General features: G+C 39.0%; 1 protein-coding gene and 1 pseudogene across 2 annotated transcripts; one reads left to right on the top strand and one right to left on the bottom strand.

Annotated features, from left to right (window-relative positions):
* Positions 1-1214: 1214 nt before the first annotated feature.
* LOC133881595 (uncharacterized) lies at positions 1215-17460 on the top strand. 2 transcript variants are annotated; one of them, XM_062320545.1, is made up of 6 exons: positions 1215-1938; positions 1990-2593; positions 4035-4304; positions 5268-5504; positions 5650-5867; positions 16950-17460. In XM_062320545.1, the coding sequence occupies exons 3-6, from the start codon at positions 4056-4058 to the stop codon at positions 17215-17217; spliced, it is 972 nt and encodes a 323-aa protein (XP_062176529.1). In that variant the 5' UTR covers positions 1215-1938; positions 1990-2593; positions 4035-4055; the 3' UTR covers positions 17218-17460. The 2 variants fall into 2 exon arrangements, with proteins under 2 accessions (XP_062176529.1, XP_062176528.1); XM_062320544.1 differs by having other exon boundaries at positions 1215-2593.
* Positions 17461-20130: 2670 nt separating this feature from the next.
* On the bottom strand, positions 20131-25913 carry LOC133881370 (MLO-like protein 13; annotated as a pseudogene).
* Positions 25914-27182: the final 1269 nt, after the last annotated feature.

The raw sequence follows: 27182 nt of genomic DNA, 5'->3' as shown, positions 1-27182 counted from the left end.
ATGTATTCCGAAAAGATTTAATATTCAGATTTGTTGCTCTTAAAAGATTAGAAACACCGATGATTTATTGATTTTGTTTCGTTTAGCGCAAAAAAAAATTTGTTAATAATAGTTGTATGTTCAAGATTTCTTTTGATCCGACTCACACTCACGTTTTGTATCGTATGCTAATGAATCAAATTTTGGTGTATCGAAAAGATTTAAAATCCAGATCACTCGCTCTTAAAATATTAGAAACACTGAGAGTGTAATAATTTTGTTTTGTTTAGCGCAAAGAAATTGTTGGTAACAGTTATATCTTCAAGGTTTCTTCCAATCGGATTCACAATCGTGTTCTTCATCATACGTTAGTGAATCGAATTTTGGTGTATCGAAAAGATTTAAAATTCAAATCTCTTGCTCTTAAAAGTTTAGAAACACCAATGGTGTACTGATTCTGTTTTGCTTGACGCGAAAAAATTGTTGATAATAGTTATATGTTCACTATATATATATATATATACCTAGAGTTAGTTTCCCGGTTATAATCGAGTTTTTTGGACATAACCAATAACTGGCCAAGAGGGTGGCTCTGCTTTTGTTTATCATATCATCGATTCATATACCAAATATTTTCATATCGATACATGTGATATTTTTGTTTCGACAACGGGATGGAGAATGGATGCGATAAAGATACTTTTATTTACAGTTTTTCTTATTATATTAAATACAATATTAAAAAAAAATGAAAGTATAACATAATAAAATACATGATACTATTGTAGTTTAATACCAGAAAAAACAAATAATAAGGAATGCATAAAAATATTAATTTTTATCAATCTCACAAACGAGATTCAAGAATAAGATTAGTTGATGGAATGACGAGAATATGTCGGGTGATCAACTGATAACAATAAAAGGAATAACTTTTTTTGAACAACTCTTTCAAAAAATTAATCTATCTTTTTGTTGAGTTTGACACTGATGTGGCATGTATCGATGTACATGTCATACCCGCAGTTGGAGGGCTAACTTATGTAGCATCCAAAATAAGTGTCAACTTTTAAATGGTGTTTAGGGGTAATTTAAAATCTTCATAAACAAAAACAATTAATAAGTTCTGAAATGGAGAGCAGCTTGTGTGCGGTCATGGCATAAAATAAGGTGTTTTGTGCCTACTAATAAGAAGATGACGCGTTAGCCAGAAACAAAAACCGGATCCCTCTCAGCAACTCTCCATTTACCTTAAGTAAAGGTAGAAAAGAGAAAACCGCCGCAGCCCCAAATCCGCAACGCCACCACCCAGGTCGAACCACGCCGCCACCACCTGGGCCGGACCCCGCTGCCACCGCCCAGGACGGACCACTCCACGGGCTTTTTGAGCATTGGACTCCACCGGATATGAAAAGTTATTCTCATCGATAAAACCCCCTTTTCCCCATTCAAGATTCCAAAGCCACCGAGAGATCTGAGAAACAACGCCGCTGAACCCCGGTGACGAACGCCGCTGAACGCTGACAACGAACGGCTCTGCTCCTCCGCCCGGTTTGGAAAGTTATTGTCTTTCTATATCTTCTGCCACCGCCACAGTGTTCAAAGTGTAAGTTTGTTTGATTTGGAAGTTGAAGGAAAGTTTGTGGATCATGTATGTTGTGTGTTGCTGGGTGATTTACTTAACATCTTCTGATTTCGTGGAGGAGAGTTCCATAGGATCATACTAAGCTTCTTATTGGAGTTTCATGGAGGATTTTGACGCCAGCTCTTCCATAAGATTTTGACGCCACCGACCGGTTTGCAAGAACTATTATAAGATTTTGACGCCAACTCTTCTTTCTTGTAATCGCACTCGTAGGCGGTGGACGGGCAGTGACTGGGTGCTTGCAGATTGAATGGGAAAGGGGGGCTTGAGAAAGGAGGTTTTGATCGTGTGTGTGTTCTGCATAATTTCATTTGGTATAATATGCTGATGTGTCTTTTTTCTCTCTGAAATGTGGGTGCTTGCAGATTGAATGGGAAAGGGGGGCTTGAGAAAGGGAGGTTTTGATCGTGTGTGTGTTCTGCATAATTTCATTTGGTATAATATGCTGATGTGTCTTTTTTCTCTCTGAAATGTGGGTGCTTGCAGATTGAATGGGAAAGGGGGGCTTGAGAAAGGGAGGTTTTGATCGTGTGTGTGTTCTGCATAATTTCATTTGGTATAATATGCTGATGTGTCTTTTTTCTCCCTGAAATGTTTTTGTAAAACAAAAGCGAGTGGAGACCACTTTGACCAAAAATAAAAAAGAGAAGCGAGGCGAAGGCAGGAGGGAGGTTGATGGAAAACTTGTAAATGTCAAAAATTAATGTTTGCAAAAGTCAAAAGTCAGGTTGGGTATGCCGCGTGCGGACGACCATACGGCCATTTTTAGAGAGAAAAGGGTCAGAAAAAATAAAAGAGAAAAGAAGATATTGGTGCGTTGAGTTTGAGGACATTGGAAGCAAAGGGAGGGAGCGGTGGGTGGAACGAAAAACAACCAAACAGCCCCAGTCCTCTGGGAGTTGGGGGTTGTCGACGACAATTTCCAGCGGCAGACTACTTCCAAAACTCCTCTTCCTTCTCCAGTAAAAGGTAAAAATATTTAATTTGGTTCAGCTCTGCTATTTGATCTGCTTTCTTTTTGTGTATCAAGTGATTTGCGTTTTTTTTTTTTTTTGATATTTGGTCCTCTACTTATTTTCTATGCTTACAAAGACATCGTTAGAGTAATCAATTACTCGAATCGATTGATTAAAGAGTAGAGGGACGACAACAAAAGCGCCGTTAGCTGTTCCATGTGGCATTTAGAAGAATTATTATGTATACAAGTTTGTAACATCTGAATAAATTCATGAATCCTTTTTCTTTTAAATATTGCTTAATTGAGAAGAAAATCAGCGTATGATTTGTGTTGGGATAATAATCTGTTGGTTCGATTTTCTCTTTTACAAATACTCTATTTCAACTACTATAATCGCCATTGTAATGGAAACTTCAGCGATCCGCATAATAATGCATCAAATTTTGTAACTTTTTACATCGAATGACCCCCAAGGATGACTACCTACATTTTTTCTTGTTTGTTCATACTGAGGACAAACATGGTCGTTATCTTCATGCCAAAATCCTGTTGATTAATTGTTTTATACCATTTAATATTACTTAGAATGGCGGCTGGTACATTGTCTATTATGCCCTTTCTTGCAATCCCCATCCTGCATTTATTGTGGAATTTCTTGGGCTTGTAGTGTCTTCAACTTGAACGCATCAATGTTTGCTATCAGTCTGCAAAATATTAATAGACTAGTTCCAAACATTATTTCATCAAGTCCTTATTCCAACTATTCATATTACCAAGGACAGATACGAAGAAATTAGTGATTTTGTATGTGAGACATTCTTCAAACAATAATAGTACCATACCGTTTTAGGTGTCATCATTCTTTGTGTTGAACCCAAACTTCCAAGATCAAGTTAGATCTTGTTATTTTGATCGGTTGGACTGGTCAGGCCAGTGTAGTCCTAGTGGTGCTAATTGATCTTATCTTGTCCGCGGAATTAAGTACGCTTCAGTAGGTAGTAATTTAGTTTAGTTTTGAAGTTGTACCATTATTTATTCTTCATGTATATAGCTACTTGTAATTATTGTTTGACAATTTCCTGTGTACTTCATGTTGGATTGAGATAATAAGTTTACACTTTTCTGTGCAGTGTTTTTAATTTTATTGGCATCTACCCTGTGACTACTTTAGAAAAGGAGTATTTCCCTGTGGGATAGTTCACATCATATAATTTTGATATCATGATATTTGCCACCCGAAATCACATGCCCAATTTCATGAAAACCATAGCTTTAAGAGGGAAAGACTTGTCTACTTAAATATTCTATCATTGCCTGGCGTGAATGGTTCAGGATTCTTAACCTCTTGTGCAACTGCTGGGTTTTTACATGTAATATGTAAGAAATTTCATTTACTTATTCTAAATTATGCTTGCCTAGGCTTATACTATGCTTCTTTTTCTAATTTCATAGCCTTCTGGGTTATCAATAAAGATGCCAAGTTCCTCTGTTGAGTTAGTAAAACATGCAAATTCTGAGCATCATGTGAGAGAGAATAGCGAATACACTAGACTGGTCATCTCAAGTGAACCATGTCCAGCAAAAGCTGATATCTTACAGCCTCAAGCAAATGCAAGGACTAAATCTTTCCTCTGGTGGATCAAAGTCTTATTATGGTGCATGGTAATCATAATATTTCTTCTCATTTTCTTGAAATGGGGAGTTCCATTTCTTTTTGAGAAGGTACTTCCTATTCTCAACTCTTTTGATTTTTAATTTAACATGTTTCACTGCAAGCACTTTAATTCATCTTTTCTCATAAAGAATATGTATCAGGTCAGCCTTGTTTAGCCCTGTCTACACGTCAATTTTTATTTTTGTCAATTTTGAGGCTTTTTCACTGGGCATAGACACTGTTAACAGCTACTTGTGCAGACTCTCCAATTCCTGAAATTTCTCCTGAAGCATTTTATGTTGAAAGGGATATTTGACCTCTGATTGTCTTCGGAGTAGAAGTATTTGACTATTGCACATTTTTCTGATAAGCTCACAGCTCTGTTGTGTTGATTACTTGCTATAATTTGTATGACTAAGACGAACTTATCAAAAAAAAAAAAAAAATTGTATGGCTAAGAAGTGGCATAGTTTACCATGTTAAATTTCAACACTGAAGATTCTCAATTTGAATAACTAACATTTGATCTCATTACCTTCATCCTTAAGTATTATGTCTTTTGGATGACCAAAAATTATCGAAGTATTAATGCAAAAAATAATATAAGAATCCTTTAAGGTCAACAAAAAATTGTCATCCTTGCTAGTCAGCATTGTTCTTTTCTTCTAATTATTTATTATTGTGGAAAATAAAGATTTTCTGTAAATAGACCTACAGTGAGAAGCATGCAGAGGGATAAGCTTAAAACAGCATTTGCATAACTTTTGAGTAGTTGCTCTGATGGACTAATAAGGAGGCATTACCATAATCACCAAATGTACCGTGTATTGACTGAACTTCCTGAAAAAAAAAAATTAGATGCCCTGAATTTTCACTTTGCTATTTAGCTAAGTATGCTATGTCTACCATGTTCAATTCTATATAACCTAGCAAGAGAAAGGATATATATATATTAATGAAGTACTTTTGCTATGTGGAAGCTCTAAATTTTTGCTTAATTTTCATCTAAAGCTTTTCAAATTTCACTGCAGGTTCTCTTTCCACTCATGCAGTGGGAAGCCACAGCCTTTGGCCGTCCAGTTCTTGCCCTCGTGCTTGTTGCTTCTCTGGCACTTTTTCCTGTGTTCTTAATCCCTTCCGGCCCTTCCATGTGGTTGGCTGGGATGATTTTTGGATATGGAATTGGGTTTGTCATAATCATGGTTGGAACAACTATTGGGATGATCCTCCCCTATTTTATTGGGCTGCTATTCCGTGACCGCATTCATGTAAGACTTAATTAGCTTCTTCTTTTTCTTTTCTTTTTTTAATTGGAGAAGACTTTTATTTTTATATACACCTAATAATGATTTAATGAAGTGGGAAACGGTTTTTTTATACCTGTCCCTCATCTGTCTTGTCTTCATTATGCAGCAATGGTTAAAGAAATGGCCCCAGAAAGCTGAAATGATTAGACTGGCTGGAGAAGGAAGCTGGTTCCATCAATTCCAAGTGGTTGCTCTCTTTAGGGTTTCACCATTTCCATACACAATTTTCAACTATGCAATTGTGGTAACAAGTATGAAGTTTTGGCCCTACTTATGTGGATCAATTGCCGGAATGGTCCCAGAAGCTTTCATTTATATCTATAGGTTGGTGCTCTGAATTCCTAATATGATTATTTTACCATGATCTTCAAAGAAAAATAAAATTAGATTTTCCTATTCTCTAGTGTTTATTGATGGCAAACAAATAAGTTACAACCAAATATGGTCAGAAATCCTTTGATAAATGAACTAGTTCGCCTAATTAAATTCCTTGGTTATTCTTTTTTATTTCCCCTGTATTTCATCTATGGTGACTCTCACTGGTTCTATTTTCATATACATATACAAATATGTATTTTTTTCTAATATATACAAATGTATATTATATTATATGGGGATATGTACATGGGGGATACTAGCGAGGTTTCAGAGATGAGGAGCTTGAGAGAAAGTTAAGCTGTGTAGGGAATCAACTTTATCTGGACCTACAGAGTCATGAGCCGAAGGCACTTTTTCTAACTTATGGAGAGAATGGCATGTGGGAGAAGTTGTAGGAGAGTGAACCATTGTCCATCGTTCCGTTGGCAATGGGTGTGGGTGAGGGGACTCCTAATAAGGTGCCTTCCAATTGGGTTGTTTATAGGGTGAAGGATTTTTGCCTTGTTGTAGGCTTGAGATTGTAAAAAACAAACGAATAGGGCAGTACACAGGGGAGTTGGACGAGTAAATGTTTTTTTTTTATAAGTAAGTAGATTTTATTGAAAAGAAAGCATAAGGCGCCCCTACGTACACAGGAAATATACACAGGAGAACCACAGCTGACCCGACAAACCCAAAAAAACCCAGGAAACAACCCCCAAGTCAAAACCTAGAAAATAAAGAGCCAACTAAAATACTAACTGCAAAGGAAACCAAACAACACCCAAAAAACCAAGAAAACCTGAGAACAACCCACCAAAAAACCCTCAAAGCAACCAACCCTACGACCTATTGGCCTTGTCTCTCCTACACCTCGAAGAAGTTTTGAGGTCTCCGTAATTTACGAAACTTTGTAGATTCCGAAGCTCCCTCTTACTCTCGCGTTTCTTGTTCTCAATCATCTCACCTTAAATCTCCCGATGCTTCTGTCTCTGTTCTTTAGTCACCAACGGATACACCTCAGAGATCTTTCCCCAGAGCTTTGCCTCGATTCTCCAACAATCCTTCTCTCAATTCTGATCGCAAACAATAGGCTAATCCTTCTTCTCTTGAAGCTTGATACCTCCTTCCTCCACCAATGGACTACATCTCGGACTTTCTCTCCCAAAGTCGAATCAGTGGATAACTCTGAAATCCGACTAGGATCTTCAACAGACTTCTTCTCTTCTACTGGATCTGTAGAGACATGTAAAGAAGAAGCTGCGTGGGCTTGCACAGAAGGAACCGCAGGGACTAGAGAGGAGGACACCGGAGAAGAGTTCAACTCAGAACCGACCAACAAGGAGACAGAACCCAGAGAAGCTGCCAGAGCCACTGGAAGCAACAACTCCGATGCTGGCGGAGGAGGATGACAGAACCCAAAAGAACCCGATGACATCATACCCATACCCTCAGAAGATTCTTTAGAGGCTGGCGTCTGGCTTGATAGCACCGTATGGACATTGCTCCACTCACCCCCGGTGGAAGGCATAAACGACATCGTCCCTGTAACTGCCGACGACGAGGGCTTCGACGTAATGGAACCCCCAACAGAAATCGAGATCGCCGGACCCGCGCCCTCTGTGGCTACCGACGCAGCAACCTCCAAACCCCCAGGAGGTGATCGAACCAAAATCAACCCAGATGACACCTTCGACGTTGTCTCCGGCGGCGAACTCGACGGACGGGAGACTTTAGCTTTCGTCATGAGATGAGCCACGCGGAAGCCTGAAGATTTACAACTTAGCCCTGACCTGGCAAAACAGTCTAGAAGATTCCTTACGGCCCGGCCCAAAGCTAAAAAAAACCGATACCCATCTTATGCCACGTCCGCAGCTTCGAACGTTCGATTTTCAAATTTGAACAAGAGGGACGCTTCCTACCCTGCAGACGAAGAGGACGGTCTTTGTCCAACAAGTTGAGCTGATGCAACTCCACCGAGAAGCAATCCACTGTTGTTCTCTGAATAGACTTTGCACGCCACACTGGCGGAAGAAGATCAAGCTCACAAAGCTCCTGCAACGAAGCCCGTGACCTGGAACGACCGCCACCCACAATAGACAACTCCTTTGCAGCAATGGCCGGAACCAACCTCAACACCTCCGCAAAAGAGGGTCCCGTCCACTTCGGAGCCAAACCCAAACTCGGCTGAACAACCTTCACTTCCTTCTTCTCCGAAGAAGAAGAGGAACCACTCCCACTACCCACCGGGCCAGAGAGAAAATCAACAACCTTTCTCAGCTCATCAGAGAATTTGATCCAACCCCACCCTCCACGACCCTCGGGGATAACAATGAACCCTTTCCGACCACCCAACCTGAATGAAGAAACCTCTAAAAAGTGTCCATCTTTGTTCTCACCTCTTCGAGCAATCAGAAGTTTCGATCCCTCTCTGAACGACTTTACAATTTCTAGCTCTTCCGGTAAACCCAACAACCCTTCCAACATCGATGCAAGCCATTCGGAGCTCTAAGAATTCAATATGACCACTCCCAGAAAAATTTTCCTCTTCTCCTCCACCCTCAGAGCCGACGCCCTAGCCAAAACAGAGAAAGCAAAAGACTTCGACTCCACTAAAAATTTCTTATCCATCTCACAACACCCCTGGAGCACCGACGACCAAACCAAGCCAAAAATTACATCGCCGGAAAAAGAAACACCCAAACCAAAGAGCACGCTGACAGCCTCCCCTGCAGACCAGCAAAACGGAAACTCGAAAATTGGAGTACCAAACGAAAGACTAAGAAAAGTAGAGAAAGCGGTAGGCGACGAGAAGAAACGAATCCCTAGCTAGACGCGCTCCCACGCGCCGACGCTAGGGCAGAGGGGAGAGAGAGGGGGTTGGGTGATTAATTCATATGTGTTCCCAATGGACAAGTAAATGTTACCATTGAAAACATTAACAAACAAAAAACCAACTCATTTGATCAAAAAGATGATCGCACTAGTACATTCACTTTGAAAAGACTATCCAAATTAATATAAAGATAAACTCAGTGAAATAGAGATCCAGAGTATCAAAAAGGAATTGAGCAATTCTTCCTTTCGCTTTTCCCTTGATGGTTTGATAAAGAGTGGGGCTTTGATTCCCAAGTGGAACAAGCCGAGGAAGCTAAGACCAATCACCATACCTCATCAAAGAGATATCATTGTCATGGATGCTATCTCCATGGTATTGGGTTCAATCTTTGAAGACAACTTCCTCAATTGCTCTCACGGCTTTAGGGTTAAAAGAGAAAGCCCAATCTTCTTTGCTTCCGTACAGAGTTGGGGGAGAGGTTGATCACGCAATTCAAGCGGACTTTTTAGGTTGCGAAGATAACATCAATCATCAGGCTTGTCGTGTGATGGGTTCGACGGTAAAATGTTGGCATTATTTGCTGAGATTGAAGCAACTAGAGATCATTCTTTAGTAGGGAATATGTCTATGTACATTTGACACCAAGGTCTAAAGGCAATCGGGAATTAAAAAGGTTGAATTGCTCTATTAACTATGAAAAGAAAGGGGGACAATCACAAAGAGGGAGAGGACAGGGGAGGGGCTCAAACGGTGTTTTATGAAACAAAAAATAGTAATGTGGAATGTTAGAGGGTGCTAGAGGGTTGAATGTGCTTAATAAAAGACTGGGGATTAGAGGTCTTCTAAGAGAATGGAAGGCGGATGTTGTCTATCTATTGGAGACGAAGCTGGAAAATGTTTCAAGGGAGGTGGTTTGGAGCTTATGAGGTTGCTAACATGTGGATTGGTGCTATATTGGAATCAAGCGGGGGCTCAGGTGGAGTTTTTTTTTTTTTTTTTTTTAATATAAGTAAATTTAGTTTTATTGAAAGCGTAAGACGTCCCTACGTACACTGGAAGTATACAACAAGAAACACCTAACTAGAAAATGAAAAAGAACCAAGAAATTCAGCAAAGCTGATGAATAAAGGGTACAAAAAAGCCATCGACCAGAGATACATCGTATAGAAAAACAACTCTAACACCTCCTCTAGGGATCTCTTTAGGTTCTCAAAACACCTAAGGTTTCTTTCTTTTCAAATACACCAAAAAATGCAGATAGGCACCATCTTCCATGTTGTAGCGCTCCTTGATTTTTCAGACTTCCACCAATAAGCAACTAGGTCTAGCACTCTCCTAGGCATGACCCAAGAATACCAAAGCGAGAGAAGTTGTTCCACAGAGCGGAGGCCACATCACAATGCATAAGAATATGGTCCACTGATTCCCTATATCGCTTGCATAGGCAGCATCTATCTACAATGATTATCTGTCTCTTCCTGAGATTGTCCAAAGTAAGGATTCTACCTAGAGCTGCAGACCATGTGAAGAAAGTTGCCCTCGAGGATGCTTGAGACCGCCACACACTCTTCTAAGGGAACCGAGTTCTTCCAGAACACGTCAAGGAACCGAAATAAGACTTAACCTTGAACACACCTTTCTTGGAAGAGACCCATCTAAGGCAATCTGCCCGATCTCTATTCACCCTGGTAGAGTGTAAAACCTAGAAGAATGAGGCAAAAACATCTACTTCCCAATCATGCGCCTCTCTAACAAAGTTCACGTTCCACTAAATGGACCCGCCCAAAATCTCCATATTGTTAGCCACTGCCGCATCCTTCACCCGAGTAATACCAAAGAGATCAGGAAACATTTCTTATTCCAATACTGCCCCCCCCTTCCAATCACATCCCTCACCTCCAGCACTGTCAATGCATGGAACAATTGCAATTTCCACCAACGGTTAAGGCCATAACTCGGTCCCTGTCAACATCCGTGGCACGATAAGAAGATTGTCAGTTTTCAACTGTAGTTGTTCCGAAGATTCCCTCACCCGAGCTGAACCAGCCTCTGAACAAACAACAGAAAGCTCACGGATGTCCTGCTGTAATTGCTCCGAGGACCCCTTTTCCATAGCTAATCTGGACCCTGCGTTCAACTCACCCTCCTTCCTCTGAACCGGGACCTCCTTCACTTGTGCTGGCACTGTAAACACCGTCAACTTAGTGCTACCTCGGGGTGAAACACACCTGTTCGGGAAACTGGGTTGGCCTTGTAATATTGGATGACCGACGACTGAGCCCGGTGGTGAGGGTGTCGAAAAACGGTGCGGCTGAAACTTCTGAGCCCATAGGAACCGGCGATGGTGAAACCATCACCGGCGTTCATGATTGGCCGTCAGATGACAGGTTACCGGCAGCTGGGACCAATGTTGGTACCAACCTTGAGGAAGAGGCACTTTGTGTGAAGATCCCGGCGTCCAGGCTAGGTAGCAATTCTGCCCGAGAAGGTGATCCGCCTGAGCCCGAAAGAGCCGAAGGGGGGGTGGGAGCCTGGACCCTCCTTGGCCTTGAACACCTTGGGCCGATTAGTCGGACAAACCATGGGGCCATTTCCTTTAGTATCCCGGGCTGACTTGGTATGAGCTAGAAATTTTGTTTTGGGCTATGGCAGTTTGAAGCCCATGGCAAATTCTACACGGGTCCTATGTTTGGGGCGAGAAATGGCACTACCTAGTCCACCACCCTCTAACATGGCTAAACCCTTCAGGCAATAACCGATTTCCTCTTGTAGCCTTTCTAACGTCTCTTTGAAGGTGCCCACATCAATGCTTTCACCAAAATGATTGTTGCGTGCTGCAAGGAGCAACGTAGCTGAGACTGCTCCATGCCTTGTGTCAATCGTCCTTCCCAACATAGTAGAGTGCCCTATTGGAGCCGGAGCTGTCTTTCCCGCCGTTGTTTCAGTCTTCACCAAGATTGTCTACTTGGGCAGACGTTGCCGAGTCACAGGAAACCAAGGATGGGTTGTCTTCTCCTGTGTTCTATAATGCTTCGCCGGAATAGACTCCTAGGCATGATATTCCTTTGCCATAAAATGAGCATCACGCTTCGCCGGGGGTTGGGAATTCTCAATCCCCTCCGAGCATTCTCTAACCCATCTCGGCACTCTTGCTACTAGACCGGAAGCAGCACCAAAAGGCGCATCCAGCAAAGGTGTTGTCTTCGCCAACACCTCTGCATAGCTTCTCCTCCCTCTCAGGTCTGCGTGGAGCTCCGGTTCTACCACCATGTCTCTAAAATCGGCTTTGAAGTAATCAGAGACCAGACGTAATTCCGCGTGAAAGCTATTCCAACCTTGGCCAGATCTTCCCTCCGGGATGAAGATCAAATCCTTCCTCCGATCACCATTAAATTCTTCTATGACCATGTAACCACCATGTTTGTTAAAATGACGTTGCGCAATGATCTGAGGGAACCCATGCTGAGATTGATCCCAAAACACCCGTGAGTCTTCCATGCAAACCAGATTCTCAAAAGTGTTTAACAACCATGCTAACTCAGCTCTATCTAACAGGATCGACCTATTCTTTCCCTTACAACTCTCCCTGATATGTACCCCTATTTCCCCTTCCACTACCACCATTTCAAACTCTTTGGATTCCACCGACGAGCTACTTGAAAACCCCATAACAAACAGAAAACAAGTGATCCAAGAACACTACAAGTTGTATAGAGGTAGAGTTTTGTTAATGTGGGATAGGCGGGTGGTGGAAAAGATTGAAGAGTGTGAGGAGATATACAGTTGCTTGCTCTTTGAGAAGTACTGATGATAATTTTGTTTGGGCGTTTGGGGGTGTGTATGGGCCGAATGATGATGGGGATAGGAGGGTTTTGTGGGATGAGTTGGCTAGTTTGATGAGCTAGTGGAAAATGCCATGGTGTATTGGGGGAGATTTCAATGTGGTTCGGTTTCCAAGCGAGAGATCAGGTGATTCAAGTTATTCTGCATCTATGGCGAAGTCTTCGGATTTTATTTTCGTACAAGGAATGGCGGGTATACCGCTTGTAGCGGGGCAGTTTACTTGGTCAAATAATTAGAAAGAGAAAATATGGTCTAGGATTGATAGATTCTTACTATCTCCAGAGTGGGAAGAACATTATCTGGAGGTGACACAGAAGCGACTACCAAGACTATTGTCAGATCACTTGCTGTTGTTTGATTGCAGGAAGCCCAAAGGAGGGAGCATGTATTTTAAGTTCGAAAACATGTTGAAATCTAAAGGTTTTGTGGAACAGGTTAAAATTTGGTGGATGTCCTATGATTTTCATGGTTTACATAGTTATGTGTTGGCTAGTAAGTTAAAAGCTTTGAAGGCGGACTTGAAAAAATGGAATGAAGAGGGTTTTGGTGACATAGGGAAGAAAAAGAATGAATTATTGGAGGGCATTCGGGATCTAGATTTAATTGCAAAGGACCGTGGTTTAGTTGAGGAGGAAAGGATGAAGTAGGTAGATATGTCTTAAGTGTTGGAGAAAACTTTCTTCTTTGAGGAAGTGAGTTGAAGACAAAAATCAAGAGCTTTGTGGTTGAAGGAGGGGGACAAAACCACCAAATTTTTTCATAGGGTAGCCAACTCACATCGAAGAAATAATGATGTGGAATCTTTGAGTATCAATGGTTCTATATCCGATAATCCTATGGAGATAAATGAGCATATATTACATTTTTACAACAAATTGTATTCTGAGCAGTATACTTGGCAGCCAAGGGTGGATGGTCTCTCGTTCTAATCCATTGATGCGAATGAGAGTACTTGGTTAAAAATGGAGTTTGAGGAGCAGGAGGTGTGGGAGATGGTGAGGGGATTGAATGGTGATAAGGCGCCAGGATCGAATGGCTTCACTATTGCTTTTTTTTTTTTTTTTTTTCAGAAGTGTTGGGAAGTATTGAAAACGGATATTATGGCCGTGTTTTCGGAATTTCATAGTCGATGACAATTTGAGAAGAATTTTAATGCAACGTTTGTTTCTCTAATTCCAAAGAAGACATGCATTGTGGATGTGAAAGATTTCCAGCCTTTTAGTCTGGTGGGCGGGGTGTATAAAATCATCTCCAAGGTTCTCGCTAACATGTTTAAGTCGATATTGGGCAAGATTATTTCCAACTCTCATAATGCTTTCATTGGAGGTTGACAAATTTTGGATTCAGTGCTTAGAGCACTCCCAATGGCTTATGTATTTCTATGTAAAATGATTAATCAAAACTTACTTTATCTAGTTTAGCTAATGAGTTTTAAAAGACATGATATGTCCGATTATCTATTCTTTCTTTACGTCATTTAAATAATCTTTTTTTCATCTTTCTTTGTTCTTTTCTTTTCTTTTTTCTAAGAATATTTTTTTTACCGTTATTTTTTTCTCAAACGTTCTTATTTTTCAAACAATAATTTCTTGGCCCCTTCTTTTTCTTTTTTTTCTTTTTTTTTTTTTCACTTCATTTGCTAAAAGACGTCCTTTTAGTCTAGAAAAAAAAAATGCTTCGTCCTTTTCTCCCAAAAGGACTATAACTCACGTCCTTTAGCAATTGAAGTAGCATTATTCTTGCACATTATTTTTTTCATTGTGATTTCGCGAGAAAAACATCAGAGAGAGAGAGAGAGAGAGAGAGAGAGAGAGAGAGAGAGAGAGAGAGAGAGAGAGAGAGGAAACAATAAATAAATAAATAAATAGATGCATCCATGAACAGTGCAACACTACATGCAGAGTTACACTGTTAACGAATGGATGACAAATGCATTTTGCATTTGCTTTATATAATCTGATGGAATGACTTTTTTGTTTTTTGATTAGCCAGTTTGACTGAAAGGAGGAAATGCTTAATCGGATGGGAGTGCTCTTATTGCTAATGAATGTTTGGATAGTCGACTTACATCGGGGGAATCTGGGGTACTGTTGAAATTGGATTTAGAAAAGGCATATGATCATGTCAATTGAAAATTTTGCTTTACTTAATAGATTTGGTTTTGGGGAGAAGTGGAGGAATTTGAGAGAGTTTTGTATTTTTACAATGAGATTTTCCATACTTGTGAATGGAACTCTGTCTAATTTTTTTACTGGCTCTAATGGGTTGCGGCTGGGGGATCCGCTCTCACCACTATTTTTTGTGGTGGTTACGGAAGCATTAACCCAGATGTTGACTGTGACAATGGATTAGGGTCTCTTGATAGGGTTCTCAGTGGGTTCTAGGGACAACAAAAGCTTAGTAGTGTCTCATCTACTATTCGCTGATGATACACTGATTTTTTGTGGTGTGCATTCCAAACAAATTCAACATCTATGTTGTATTTTCATATGTTTTGAAGCAATTTCGAGTTTGAGAATCAATTTAGGCAAATAGGCAAATCTAAACTTGTTCCTATTGAAGAAGTGGAAGATGTCAAAGATCTAGCTCATATTCTTGGATGTAGAGTTGCTTCATTGCCAATGAAATATTTGGGTTTGCCGTTGGGTGCTTCATACGAGTCCACTGCTATTTGGAATGGAGTTATTGAGAAAATGGAACGTCGGTCAGCTGGTTGGAAGACTATTTATTGAATGGTGGTCAATTGACTGTGCTTAAAAGTACTCCTTCCAACCTACCTTCATATTACTTGTCATTCTTCCCTATTACGGTGGGTGTGGCTAATACACTTCAGAGATTTCAAATGGATTTTTTATGGGGTGGCATTGGGGGTGAGGTTAAATTCCATTTAGTGAATTGGAGGAAGATTTGCACTCTGATAAAATCAAGTGTATTAAGAGTTTGAAATTTGATGGAGTTCGAAATTTGATTCAATTCAATCGAGCCTAGTTGGGAAAATGGTTGTGGCCGTATGCTATGGAGAGAGAGGCTTTATGGAGATTGGTGATCGAAGCTAAATATGAGATTTTTTTTTTTGGGGGGGGGGGGGTTGGTGTTCAAAAGAGGTAATGAGGACATATGGAGTGGGAGTTTGGAAACATATTAGATGGAGGTGGGATAAGTTCTCCAATTTTGTCTGTTTTAAAGTGGGTGTTGGGTCAAAAGTAAGTTTTTGGCATGATCATTAGTGTGGGAATAGACTATTGAAGCTCTCTTATTCGGCTTTGTTTTTAGTATTGCTTGGTACAAAGATGTGTGGGTGGCGGATAATATGCTCTTTCAAGATAGAATTATCTAGTTGTAACGATTCACCCTAACGACACAATATTATTTGCTTTGTGCTCCCCTGAATCAAACTTCCCAGGAGACCACTTATCCTGATACTAATCTCGCAGAAGCACACTTAACTACAGAGTTCTAATGAGTTCATGGTCATCACGGCTTTAAAACGTATTATGTTAAAAATGACGCTAATATACATATAATCACATCCACATTTTCATACCCAAGCATGTGAGATGTCACACCGGTGGAATGTAATTTTTTCATGATCAATCCAGGATTTAAGAGATGGAGTTGGTACTCTTTCTTTGAGCGGTTGTATTCTTTCCGGTTACAATATGGAGAGGATGATAGATTGGGCTGGAGTCCTTCTAAGAGGGGTAAGTTTGAGGTGAAGTTGTTCTATAAAGTGTTAACTAGCCAAGATGGTCCTTGTAGTGTTTTCTGTGTGAACAACAGCCTTACGAAAATTTTGACACGTGATAATCTACGAAAGAGGAATGTTGTGGTAGTTGAGTTGGTGTTGTATGAGTGGGGAGTCCATTGATCACATAATGCTTCACTATGAAGTCGCCAAAGAACTATGAAGCTATATTCTTATCCAGTTTGGAGTAGAGTGGGGTATGTCGAGATGAGTCATCAATTTGTTGTAAAACTGGGGCGGTTTGGTTGGGTGTGGTACTGTTAAGGAAGTCTTGAGGTTGGCTCTATTGTATTGAATGTGGTGTTTTTGGCGTGAGAGGAACATTTGGTATTTTGAAGACGTAGAAACATAGGTGATAGAATTGAGGAAGCTTATGCTTAACACGTTACATCTCTGGATAGTTGGCTCATCATAGCTTGATTGTTTCTACTTTTGCAATTTTTTAAAATTTATGTTCTTCTCTTGCTTCATATTAGGGATTCTCTTTGTATACTTTATGTGGACTAGAGTTGCATCCCTCTGCATTCTATTTAATGCTATGAAATTACGTATCAAAAAATAAGTAGTATATATGTATAGAAATAGATATGTTTCATACCATGTTGGTTGTACTTCTATGCAGTGGTCGGTTGATAAGGACATTAGCAGATGCAAAGTATGGGAACCTTCAACTGACTACGGTCGAAATCATATACAACATTATCTCCTTCATTATCGCAGTCATTACCACAATTGCATTCACTGTTTATGCAAAAAGAGCTTTGGATGAGATCCAAAAGGCTGAGACTAATGGGGAAGATGCCTCTCTCTCTGACCATGGCAGTCTTGAGATGGAGAAACTTCCACTTGAAAGACCTAAGCAGCTTTGTGTCTCATCCTTGTCGTCATAACCTGGTTTCTTTAGGAATAGACTAGTATCTGTAAATATTGGCATTAATTAGAGGGGTTTCAAATTCCTTGATCCTTGTAACAGTCTTTTTTCCTTTTGCCATGGTACTTATATTTGTTAGAAAAGTTGTAGACACACGAACAAAGAAAAAAAAAGATTGGTTCATACATGAAATGCAACAAACTTGTAAGCACGTTAATCTATTCATATATTCTTGCTTTCTGTCTTGGAATATGACAGTTAACTTACGCTTGTTCAGTTTGTTGGACGGTATTACATGACATTGTTATGTCAAAAGGGGTAAAAGTTCAGAGATATAAGTGAAGTTTTATCTTTCTTTTTATTTTTTATTTTTTCTTTTTTTGAGCTCTGTCTTCCCGTTCCTATGTGAAAAACAATTGCTAATGTTGTAGACATTTCTTTGTACACATGTTCTTATATTGTTGAGGTTGACATGTGTAACTTACATGCTACTCCCACAAAATCAGGATTTAAAGACCCATAAATTTTCATAAGTTACATTATGTAAATATCAAATTCATCTGTTTCTGTATATTTTGATTTTGTGAGACTAGTATGTGGTGTAACTTTCCTCATTAGCATTAGAAGATGTGTATAAAAAATGTTTCTTGCACACAAATGTTGTTGTCGTATTGAAGATGTGTAATATTGAAATGTTTTTAAGACTTCAAAATCTAAGTTCAAAAATTGATGGTCCAATTAAAAAAAATAATAATAAAAAAAAAAATTTAAAAATTGATATATAGGTTAGAGACCAAATCATAGTTTAACCAATTATAAATGTGAGAATAAAAGCCGATGTAAGAGCATTCCTATCGAATTCGCTACTTCCTCCATTTGATTAGAATAGATGAACTTTTTGTTAAAACTAAGCTCCATCAGCTTATGCGCTCAAAACCTAAAATAGGTTTGTCTTCTATTTGTAAACAGTATAACGCCCCATCTGAAGTTACACTATTCACAAATAGATTACTTTTTTAATCTCTCTCTCCCTCTCTCTCTCTCTCTCTCTCTCTCTCCCAATGAGTTCGTCTTCTCCGGCATTCTCTCTCTCAGTCGGTCTTGTTGAACCTTTCTCATTTCTCTCTCAATCGGTCTCGTCTGTTGAAGGATTTGGATTTGGGTTTTCTCTTTGGATTGTTTCCGCAATTGGTTGGAGGATGGGTATGAGATTTGGTCGGTGAGTCACAACACACGATACCAGCTCGCTGCCATGCTTCTCATTGGACGGATCTGCGGTTTGGGCTAGACTGATGATCTTCTGGAGGTTTCTGAGTTGGGGCGTATGGGTTTGGCGGTTTGGGTTAATGCTTTTCGATTTGGGTTAATTGTTGAGGAAATTTTCGGTGATTTTTGGTTAGTTCTAAAAAAAATTCATTCATCGATTTGGTGTTTCAGTTTGTTTTTGTGCCATTTCTTCATGTTGTTGGCAGATGGTGGTGGCAGATGAAGGGTTTTATTTAGTGTTTTTTTTAGAAGATGTTTTTTTAATTAAAATGAATAAAAATTAAAATTGATTATTTTAATAAAATAGAGAAGAAGTTTAGATAAACCGATGGAGGAATGTGTTGAAAAATAGTTAGCTAAACTAGCGAAAGTGAATTTTCGTTAGCTATTTTAGATAAAATTTTATATGATTCACTATGAGTGTTCTAACAATACAAAATAATGGAATAGACCCTTGACCTCGTAGAGTTGCAAAATTTAATTGGTCTTGAGGAGTTGAGGCTCAACAATGGTATGGTGATCAAGGGTTTGTACTAGAGTCTCAACTTTTAACCAACCCCATCCCACGCGCTCGTCCTTATATGGTTCTTTTCACTATTTCTCAACCTTTCTTCTCTTCCATTTCCTTCACCTGCCCATCCTTCACAAACCCGAACATGGACCTAGAAAACCTAACATCTCAAAACGAAGCTTTGGGCTGGGAACTTGGGAAGACACCTCTTCCCAGCTCGAAGCCTTACCCAATGACCACTCTTAGACATGATTAGACGTCCAAAAGATTGAGACAAAGACAATTTGAATTTGATGACGAATTCTCTCCGACCCGAAAAGAATGATGGACACTAATTTACGGGCAGACCAATCATGGTAAATTGACTATATCTTGTTATCCCACAAACCAATGAAAGTAAACTTGGTGGCTTTAGAAAGTTTATTCAAAGGGATACAAATTTGTATTTCATGAAAAAATTTCAATTCCAACATTTACTAGGTCAAAACAGGCCATCAATAGAAATCCAAAATTCTATTTCAGGAAGTTCGATTGATTGGTGGATTGATGTTGGATCGATCCAAAATGTGATCTTTTGTTCGAACGATCCAACTTTAAGTCCGATCGACTGAACTTGCGATAAGGGTAATTTCACATTTTTTTTCTAGGTTGCGATCCTACTATTAAAGTTCAATAAAGGCGGCGTGGAAGTACAACATCATCAACACATTAGGGTCTCTTTTCATAAGAGTATACAATAGCCCACAAAAAGATCCTCCGATAATCTTTTACTTTGCAACTGGGATTCAAATTCAGTATAATTAGGATAATTCTGTCACAATCAACATTACAAGCGATTCCAGTCTGCCATCACTTAAACTGCCTAATATTTGGTGAATGCCAAATTTTGATCCTACATTTGAAGACTATGGACCCTTATTATTGTTGAAAAGCTATGCCCCTTTTTCATGAAAGTGAAGCAAAATATCTTATATGTCCTTATACATTATGAAACTGAATACGTAGGATATCTCTGAAGTAAGTTAAGATAATGGAAATAGCCCTTCTACACATTCCTCACTCATCCCCCCTCATTACCCTTTGATAATAAAAAAAATTGATTTTTATTAAAAAGTTGTCTCTAATGTCACATCAAAGACAACTTTTTAATAAAAATCACTTTTTGTAAGGAAAAGAGAGTGATGAGAGGGATGAGTGGTGCATCTTTAGCATTTCTCTAAATGGAAAAGGTGGTTGGGCTACAGAGGGGAGGTCAGGTGCTACTGATGTCGTAGTTTCTTCACTCACAACCATTGCTTGCTCTGAAATTTGAGCATTTTGTGGTGATTCTCGAACCATTTTATCCATTTGTGTTTGTCTTTCTTCAGCCAGGTGACTCCCTCTTCTTTTAGCCCAGTCTATTAGACCTGATCTCACCTCATCTTTAAAGATGCCTTTTTTAAACGAGCTACCCATCTTTAGAGCAAATATTTTGAAAAAATATAAAAATTAAAAAAATATATATTAAAAAAAAAAAAAAAAAAAAAAAAAAAAAAAAAAAAAAGAAGAAGAAGAAGAAGAAGAAGAATAAGAAGAAGAAAAAAAGAAAGAAAGAGAAAAAAGTAGGCAGAAAAGAATAGAGGATATCAGATTTCAGGTGAAGCTTATCAATCACGCTAACAAGGAAGCACGTGTATCTAACCTGGCTCACAAGAGCATACAAAGGCAAGGTGCTGTAACTGCATAGCACTTGAACAATCACACTGCATAAGGAAACACCATTATGTGAGCAGGTGAATAATATGCACAAAACATTGTCTAGCTAACTAACATATGTTCCGTATGATCAGTATTACCCCATAATAAGTCTTGTGACGATGAAGCCCAATTTTTCAATGATGCATGATTTGAATCCGTATGTGCACTGTAGAGGAGTAAATTTGATGAAAGTGAAAATGCAGTTGCATGTATGGCTTTCGAATTGAATGCGAACTGAACTATTCAGGCTGATATACATTTCCTCACCAAGATCCAGAAGAAGAAGGCAATCCCAAATGAATTCTGAAACAAAATGAATTGAATCAAGTAAAGAACAATGGCAGGGCGACCAAACCAAAAGTGCTCATCTGATGGCTTCACCCGTGCTGCTTCATGGTCTCTCCTCCTCCCTGTGACCTGCTGTGCTTCAAGTTCATGTACATTCTCCTCCACTACCTCCCGAGCCAAACGGGTGATTATATTATCTAACTTAGCGCCCACAAAAAGTAGTGTCTGTCACTCCAAACGACTCAAACATTAGTCCAATTGTGGCATTCCATAAATAAACTCAGTATTAATTAATCCCTATTGGAATCAACCTAAACCACTTACGATCAAAGGCAAAAAGGATAACCAAAAATATGAGTTCCATCCTGCATGTTCATTTTTAGACACGAGTAAGGTTCAAAATTGAAATTATGAAATGTTATGTATAAGTCCTGCCACATCAAGATCTAAGGAAATTACCTGCCACATTCAGCAGTATGAAAACCACAACAAACAGCCACAGGTACCAGCTACGGTTGACAATATTTATGTAAAAAATCAATTTGAATCCGGGAAAATAGTTTAATAATTAGATTTAAACTATGTCTCTAAGTCTTACCTTATGGTAACAATTTTTTTGAAATCATGTTCAAGCGTCCGCATCATGTACTTGTGAAAAATCATATTCAGGATGATTTGGGCAGTGATTCTGCAGGGAGAAAACAAAGGAAAATAGCATATGAAGCAAACTGGATATGCAAAATGTTGTACATAGAAATGATGCAGACTAGACCTTGATGAAAACTCGTCGCAGTACAATGTAGTCTGACTTGGTAATAGAGCCATAAAACTGTTGGAAGAACGATATCTACCAATAAACATAAATATCCAAGTGTCAGGACATTGGAGATTAGCCTTCAACTAGGAAAACATTTTAATTGGCATAAGAAATAATGTTTCGACCTTTTATATCCATATATAGTTACAGGCACAGAGAACCTCTATAAACTCAAACAACTAAAACAAATACCACTATGTGCAAGATGAAAGATTTATCATATATAAATGATTAAATGTCTCATCCAGAGAGAGACAAAATTTGGTTCAGATATTCATTATCATGCATAACACAGTCCAGACAGTGCAATGTGATTTGCATGTGAATGAGCCAGCCCCCTTAATGTTGGAGCTAAGTGAAGTTAGTCTAAAGCACACAAAAGGGCGTGTCTGTGCAATATTGTAACTTTCAGATGATATGATACTGCTAAGTGCACATATAGTAAGCTGCTACATGTTGCATAGAAAGGTATAGGCATTTTCTTTTTCTTTCTTTTTTTTTTTCCTTTTTTTTTTTTTTTTTTTTTTTGGATACCTAAAGAGCAAATTTTGGTTTGTAATACTCTTTATAGCATTGCTTATTGCATATACGTTAAATCGTTGCCTGTGCCTTTTGCCTTTGGTTGTCCATTGGAAAGGCCCCGATTAGCTTGACTTGTTAGCTTGGAGCATCCAAGTCCCAAAGAGTCCATGTCCATTTCTTACGAATTAGAGTTTAGATAGAAATTTGCAACGGTTAGGAAAAAAGAAAAGGAGTAAGCAAATCATTGTTGCAAATACGACATATAATTTAGAAAATTAGACAATTAAGAATCGAAGGGATCATCCCTTGCTTTTCAAAAGACACATAATGCACTGATGTTTCTGTTTCTTTTTGCTTGGTAGTTATTTTAAATCAGAAAGTAACTTTTATTAAGTTAAGAGACATGCAGGAAGATATTGTTTAATAATGTAAAGAAAATAACTATGATTTAGATGTCAGCCATGCTAATAAAATATGCAGAATGTTTTTAATCATGTATTTCTTTGTAATTCATGAAGAAATAACTGCAATTTCTTGTATCAATGGCGATCTTTGTAACTAATTTAGGGATATTGAAGTATATGAGATAAGCCTTTGAGTTCATCCCATTCAGGAAAGGAAAAGATAAATGCAGGTACCTCAACATTGATATTTCGAGAATTTCATTACAATTTTCATAGATAGGTTCACAAACTCACCATCCAACTAACAATAGCTGCCTGTCTCCATTTTCCAGCTGCACGTTGATTGAAGATCTCTAGGTGATGATGAGCAGAAGTGCTGTTTTCCCTTGTTCGATCTGCACAAAAGATTAAATTCATGCGTACATCCCAATTAAACCAAAATACTTTAATTAGCTAAATAAGATCATGCAAGGCATTTTAAAAATTCAGGTTCACATTACCCTTCCTTGATTTTCTAATTGAATCCTCCCAGGCCTTCCACTGACGTACCTACATATGTAACAGAAAAACTATAAATTATGAGATATATAGCCAAATAGCTTGTAAATGATTCCACAAATGGACGATATAGATATGAATACCCAATTTTCCCCTAAACAGTGCACATTTCAAAGTAGCTAAATTATCATGAACAAGAGCCACAAAGATAGCTCAGAGAGAAAGAGGAAAAAAAAGAAAAAGAAAAAAGAAAAGAAAAGAAAAGAGCCACAAAGATAGTACATAAGGTGTAACAGCTTCTTGGCTGAAAATCTAACCAAAAAACAAAACTATTTTATAAAGGACTCTAAAGTTAAGAGGCATCAATACATTACCCTGGCTCCTCCAAGAAACATAGTAGTGACAAAGAAGATCACATGAACTACTGCCAGTACAAAGATGAAAATGTGCAGCTGGTGTAATTAGGGGTGAGCAAAAACCCGCAAACCCGCCCCAACCCGCACCCCCCGCCCCTCCCCGCCCCTAAAATTGCGGTTTTTGATTTTTTTTTTACGGGTACGGGTTGGATTTTAACCAACCCGTGCGGGGCAGGGCGGGGCGCGGGTTTAATCTTTTTTTTCCCCCGGATCCCCGCCCCGCCCCGCGCCCCCCCCCCCCTCATATATTTTCCTTTTCTTCTAGATTCTTCTTCTTCTCTTCTTCCTTCTTTTTCTCTTCTTCTTCACAGATTCACAACCACCCTCTCATATATTTTCTTTTTCTTTTTCTTCCAAATTTTTCTTCTTCTTCTTGCACCATTCTTCTTCTCTTCTTCCTTATTTTTTTCTTATTCTTCATAGATTCACAGTCCCCCCCCCCCCCCCTCTCATATATTTTCTTTTTCTTTTTCTCCCAGATTTTTCTTCTTCTTCCTGCACCATTCTTCTTCTCTTCTTCCTTATTTTTCTCTTCTTCTTCACAAATTCATAGCCCCCCTCTCATATATTTTCTTTTTCTTCCAGATTTTTCTTCTTCTTTCTGCACCATTCTTCTTCTCTTCTTCTTCACAGAATCACCCCCCTCTCATATATTTTCTTTTCTTTTTCTTCCTGCACCATTTTTTTTTTTTTTTTTAGGTGTTCTACACCCATGGGGATCCCCGCATACCCGCGGGGATCCCCGCCCCTCAACCCCGCCCCATCCCCACCCGCCCCATGCGGGTGCATGGGGATTTTTGCGGGTTGCGGGTTTCCTTTGGGAAACCCGCACCCCTGCGGGGCGGGGCCAAAAAAAGGGCATCCCCCCCCCCCCCCCCCCCCCCGCCCCATGCTCAGCCCTAGGTGTAATGCTTCCAATGATACCAATGGAACCTTTCCCTGAGTATGGAGGAAAAAAAAAAAAACAGAGATATAACTATAAATCAATTGAATATCAGCATCTATAAGCATCAGCCCAACATCTTTATTATTGTCATTTTTGCCTTCCTTTTATTAGCTATTGAGCCATCCATGTTTCATTACGGTATTCTCTGATGATCACATTAAGAATTCAAAAGTTTTCTAGGCCCCCATTGTATGGTTACACTCGTGCACTTGCAGTGGATGGGTTACAAATTTCTTCATTTTCTTTTCCATTGTCGTACACACACATGTATTTATGTATGCACAACATCATCCTTAGTTGTTCATGGGCATTGACTATATAGCACAGCAATTTAATTACAAGCATCTTGAGAATATGAAAAATAATGTATGCCTATGATTGAAAACATTATAATATACCTCATGTAGGCACTGCCCTGAATTAGCCTCTTCAGACAAAAGTCTTCGTCGATTGTTTGTATTTAGATGAGAGTAATGCTCAGAACCATTCGAGGAAATAGTGTCCCTCTTGCACGGAAGCATGAAAGATGTAACTTGACTATGTACGCATATGCGACTTATTAAACCTTGAAAGACCGTTAATAGAAGGGAAATGAACCCTAGAAGCATCAGTTCTGTAAACAAACATTTGATCAGGCTTAGAAAAGAATATAAAAATTTGGTGATGCTAAATTTGCAAGGAAAAATTCAATTATAAGAGATGAAAACTGTCTAGCGTTGCAAACGTGGTTTCAATTGCTTTTTGCAAAGAGAGAGAGAGAGAGAGCAGCAAACCTTCCTTTAATTTTTGTAAGACTTGATATAGTCGATGTTGATTCTTATGCTCCAAGAACTGAATTGGGAAACCAACAAACAAACAGCAAACTACTTAAAGATTCTCTCATTATGCATAAAGCCCCAAAGTTAAATGATTTAATAAAATAAAAATTTTAGAAGGATACTGGGTAGTGGGTATACATAATCACTGGAGTAAAAACTTGATCCACCATATTGAATGATCACTGAAGCAAGTTAAATTTTATATTAACTTCTTTTCTCAGACTATAGTGATTCACAAGCTACCCCAGAAAGTTGGCCAGAAAAAGATCAAAAAGTGAAGATAGAGAAGCCCAGCAAAGTAAAAAGGTAATAACTATGAGCATTGTGATAATGATACTAGAGGGTGACACGACAGTTTGGATACCTTCCCAAGTCGATGAAGACCGCGCTCAGCGGAAAAAGATATGAAAACGATAATGAAGCAGACAATGGCAACTATCCATGTTGGTGTATACTCTAAGGAGCTGCTGAGTTCCGCTTCCATATCTTGGCCGGTAATGCAGTTGACAACATGATCCTGGCCGGTTAACTTTGTATAAATAGAACAGATGGTTGAGGTGGGGGGGCAAAGAATATGTAAAAGCTAAAAGGAGAAGAATATATAATGGACGCAAACTTGATAACAAAATAAAGTCAGATTCATTCATGCATGGTGACCATTTTAATTAAGTAACGCTCAGAATCTACACAAGCGAAAGGGGAAAACTACCGACCAAGCTCCTGCTTTAATTCTTATCTTCTAACCCACCCACCAAGATTGAGAAGTCTGATCAACAACGGAGAACAACAACTTTCGCGAAAGGAATTACTTGACCCTTGCAACCAACGGCATTAAGGAATCTATCCTGTCATTCTCAGCCATGTGGCAAGAACCTTTCTGAAAATGGGCTTTTCTGTTGACCCAAGTTTCTAAAACTATTCCATCTCACTTGTGGGAAACACATTTATGGTGAACCCAATGGAAACGCAAAACACAATCTGGAGGGGGGAAATGTGACATTTTCTTCGCTACAAATTCACCAGAGAACATTTTTTTTTTTTTTTTTTTTTCTGGGTAAATATAAAACAACACCAAGAGAAAACACAGACAACAAAAAGGGGGGAGGGAGGGAGAGATTTTGGTGCTTCCAAGAAACATGTAGAGGAAACACCCCCATCTAGCTAAGTGATACACAGACCAGTTGATCTAATTAGATTATACCCAGATCAGTTGATACTAGTATGAGTGGTCCACCAAAAAATCTTTTCTAAGATAAGAAGATTAGATCCCTTCAAATTTTTTAAATATTTGCGATTTTCAAATTGTTAAATTTTAGCCATGTTTTATATTTAACGAATTACAATGTGACAACTATTTACATGAAATAAATGTCTTCAACAAAAAGTGGTATAAATATTTGAGGAGATCCTGATCCGAACAGAAGAGCTCTCAAATGGTAGATTCAATCATTAATCAAAAGACAATTGTTAACCTAGCATGCTGGGCAATACAAGGATGATTGTTGTCTCCCTTTTTAAGTTTCCTCTCCCACTTAATCAAAGGGTTGTCAAGAGAACATTTTTTTTTTTTTTTTTTAACATGTCCACACAAAAGAAAGGATTCGAATTAATGACCTCTGCTTCATGAGATGTGGTTCCAAGTCCAGAGAAAGCTTTGTTTCAACAATGTATGACTTCACTAAATTATTGTAATGGCGCAATTCTATCGAACCAATGCACAAAGTCATTATGACATGAACGAACCACCTCTAGAAAGGCTTT

Source organism: Alnus glutinosa, chromosome 11 (assembly GCF_958979055.1).
Source record: "Alnus glutinosa chromosome 11, dhAlnGlut1.1, whole genome shotgun sequence".
NCBI lineage: Eukaryota > Viridiplantae > Streptophyta > Magnoliopsida > Fagales > Betulaceae > Alnus > Alnus glutinosa.
The sequence above is the reverse complement of the archived record's forward strand: the minus strand, read 5'-3'. Positions and strand labels throughout refer to the sequence as shown.

Bases quoted from the DNA above. Each gene is read 5' to 3' on its own strand.
- LOC133881595 (XM_062320545.1), top strand. From the start codon at position 4,056: ATGCCAAGTTCCTCTGTTGAGTTAGTAAAACATGCAAATTCTGAGCAT. The intron at 4,305-5,267 runs GTACTTCCTATT...ATTTCACTGCAG, and splicing joins TTCCATTTCTTTTTGAGAAG to GTTCTCTTTCCACTCATGCA. The intron at 5,505-5,649 runs GTAAGACTTAAT...TTCATTATGCAG, and splicing joins TATTCCGTGACCGCATTCAT to CAATGGTTAAAGAAATGGCC.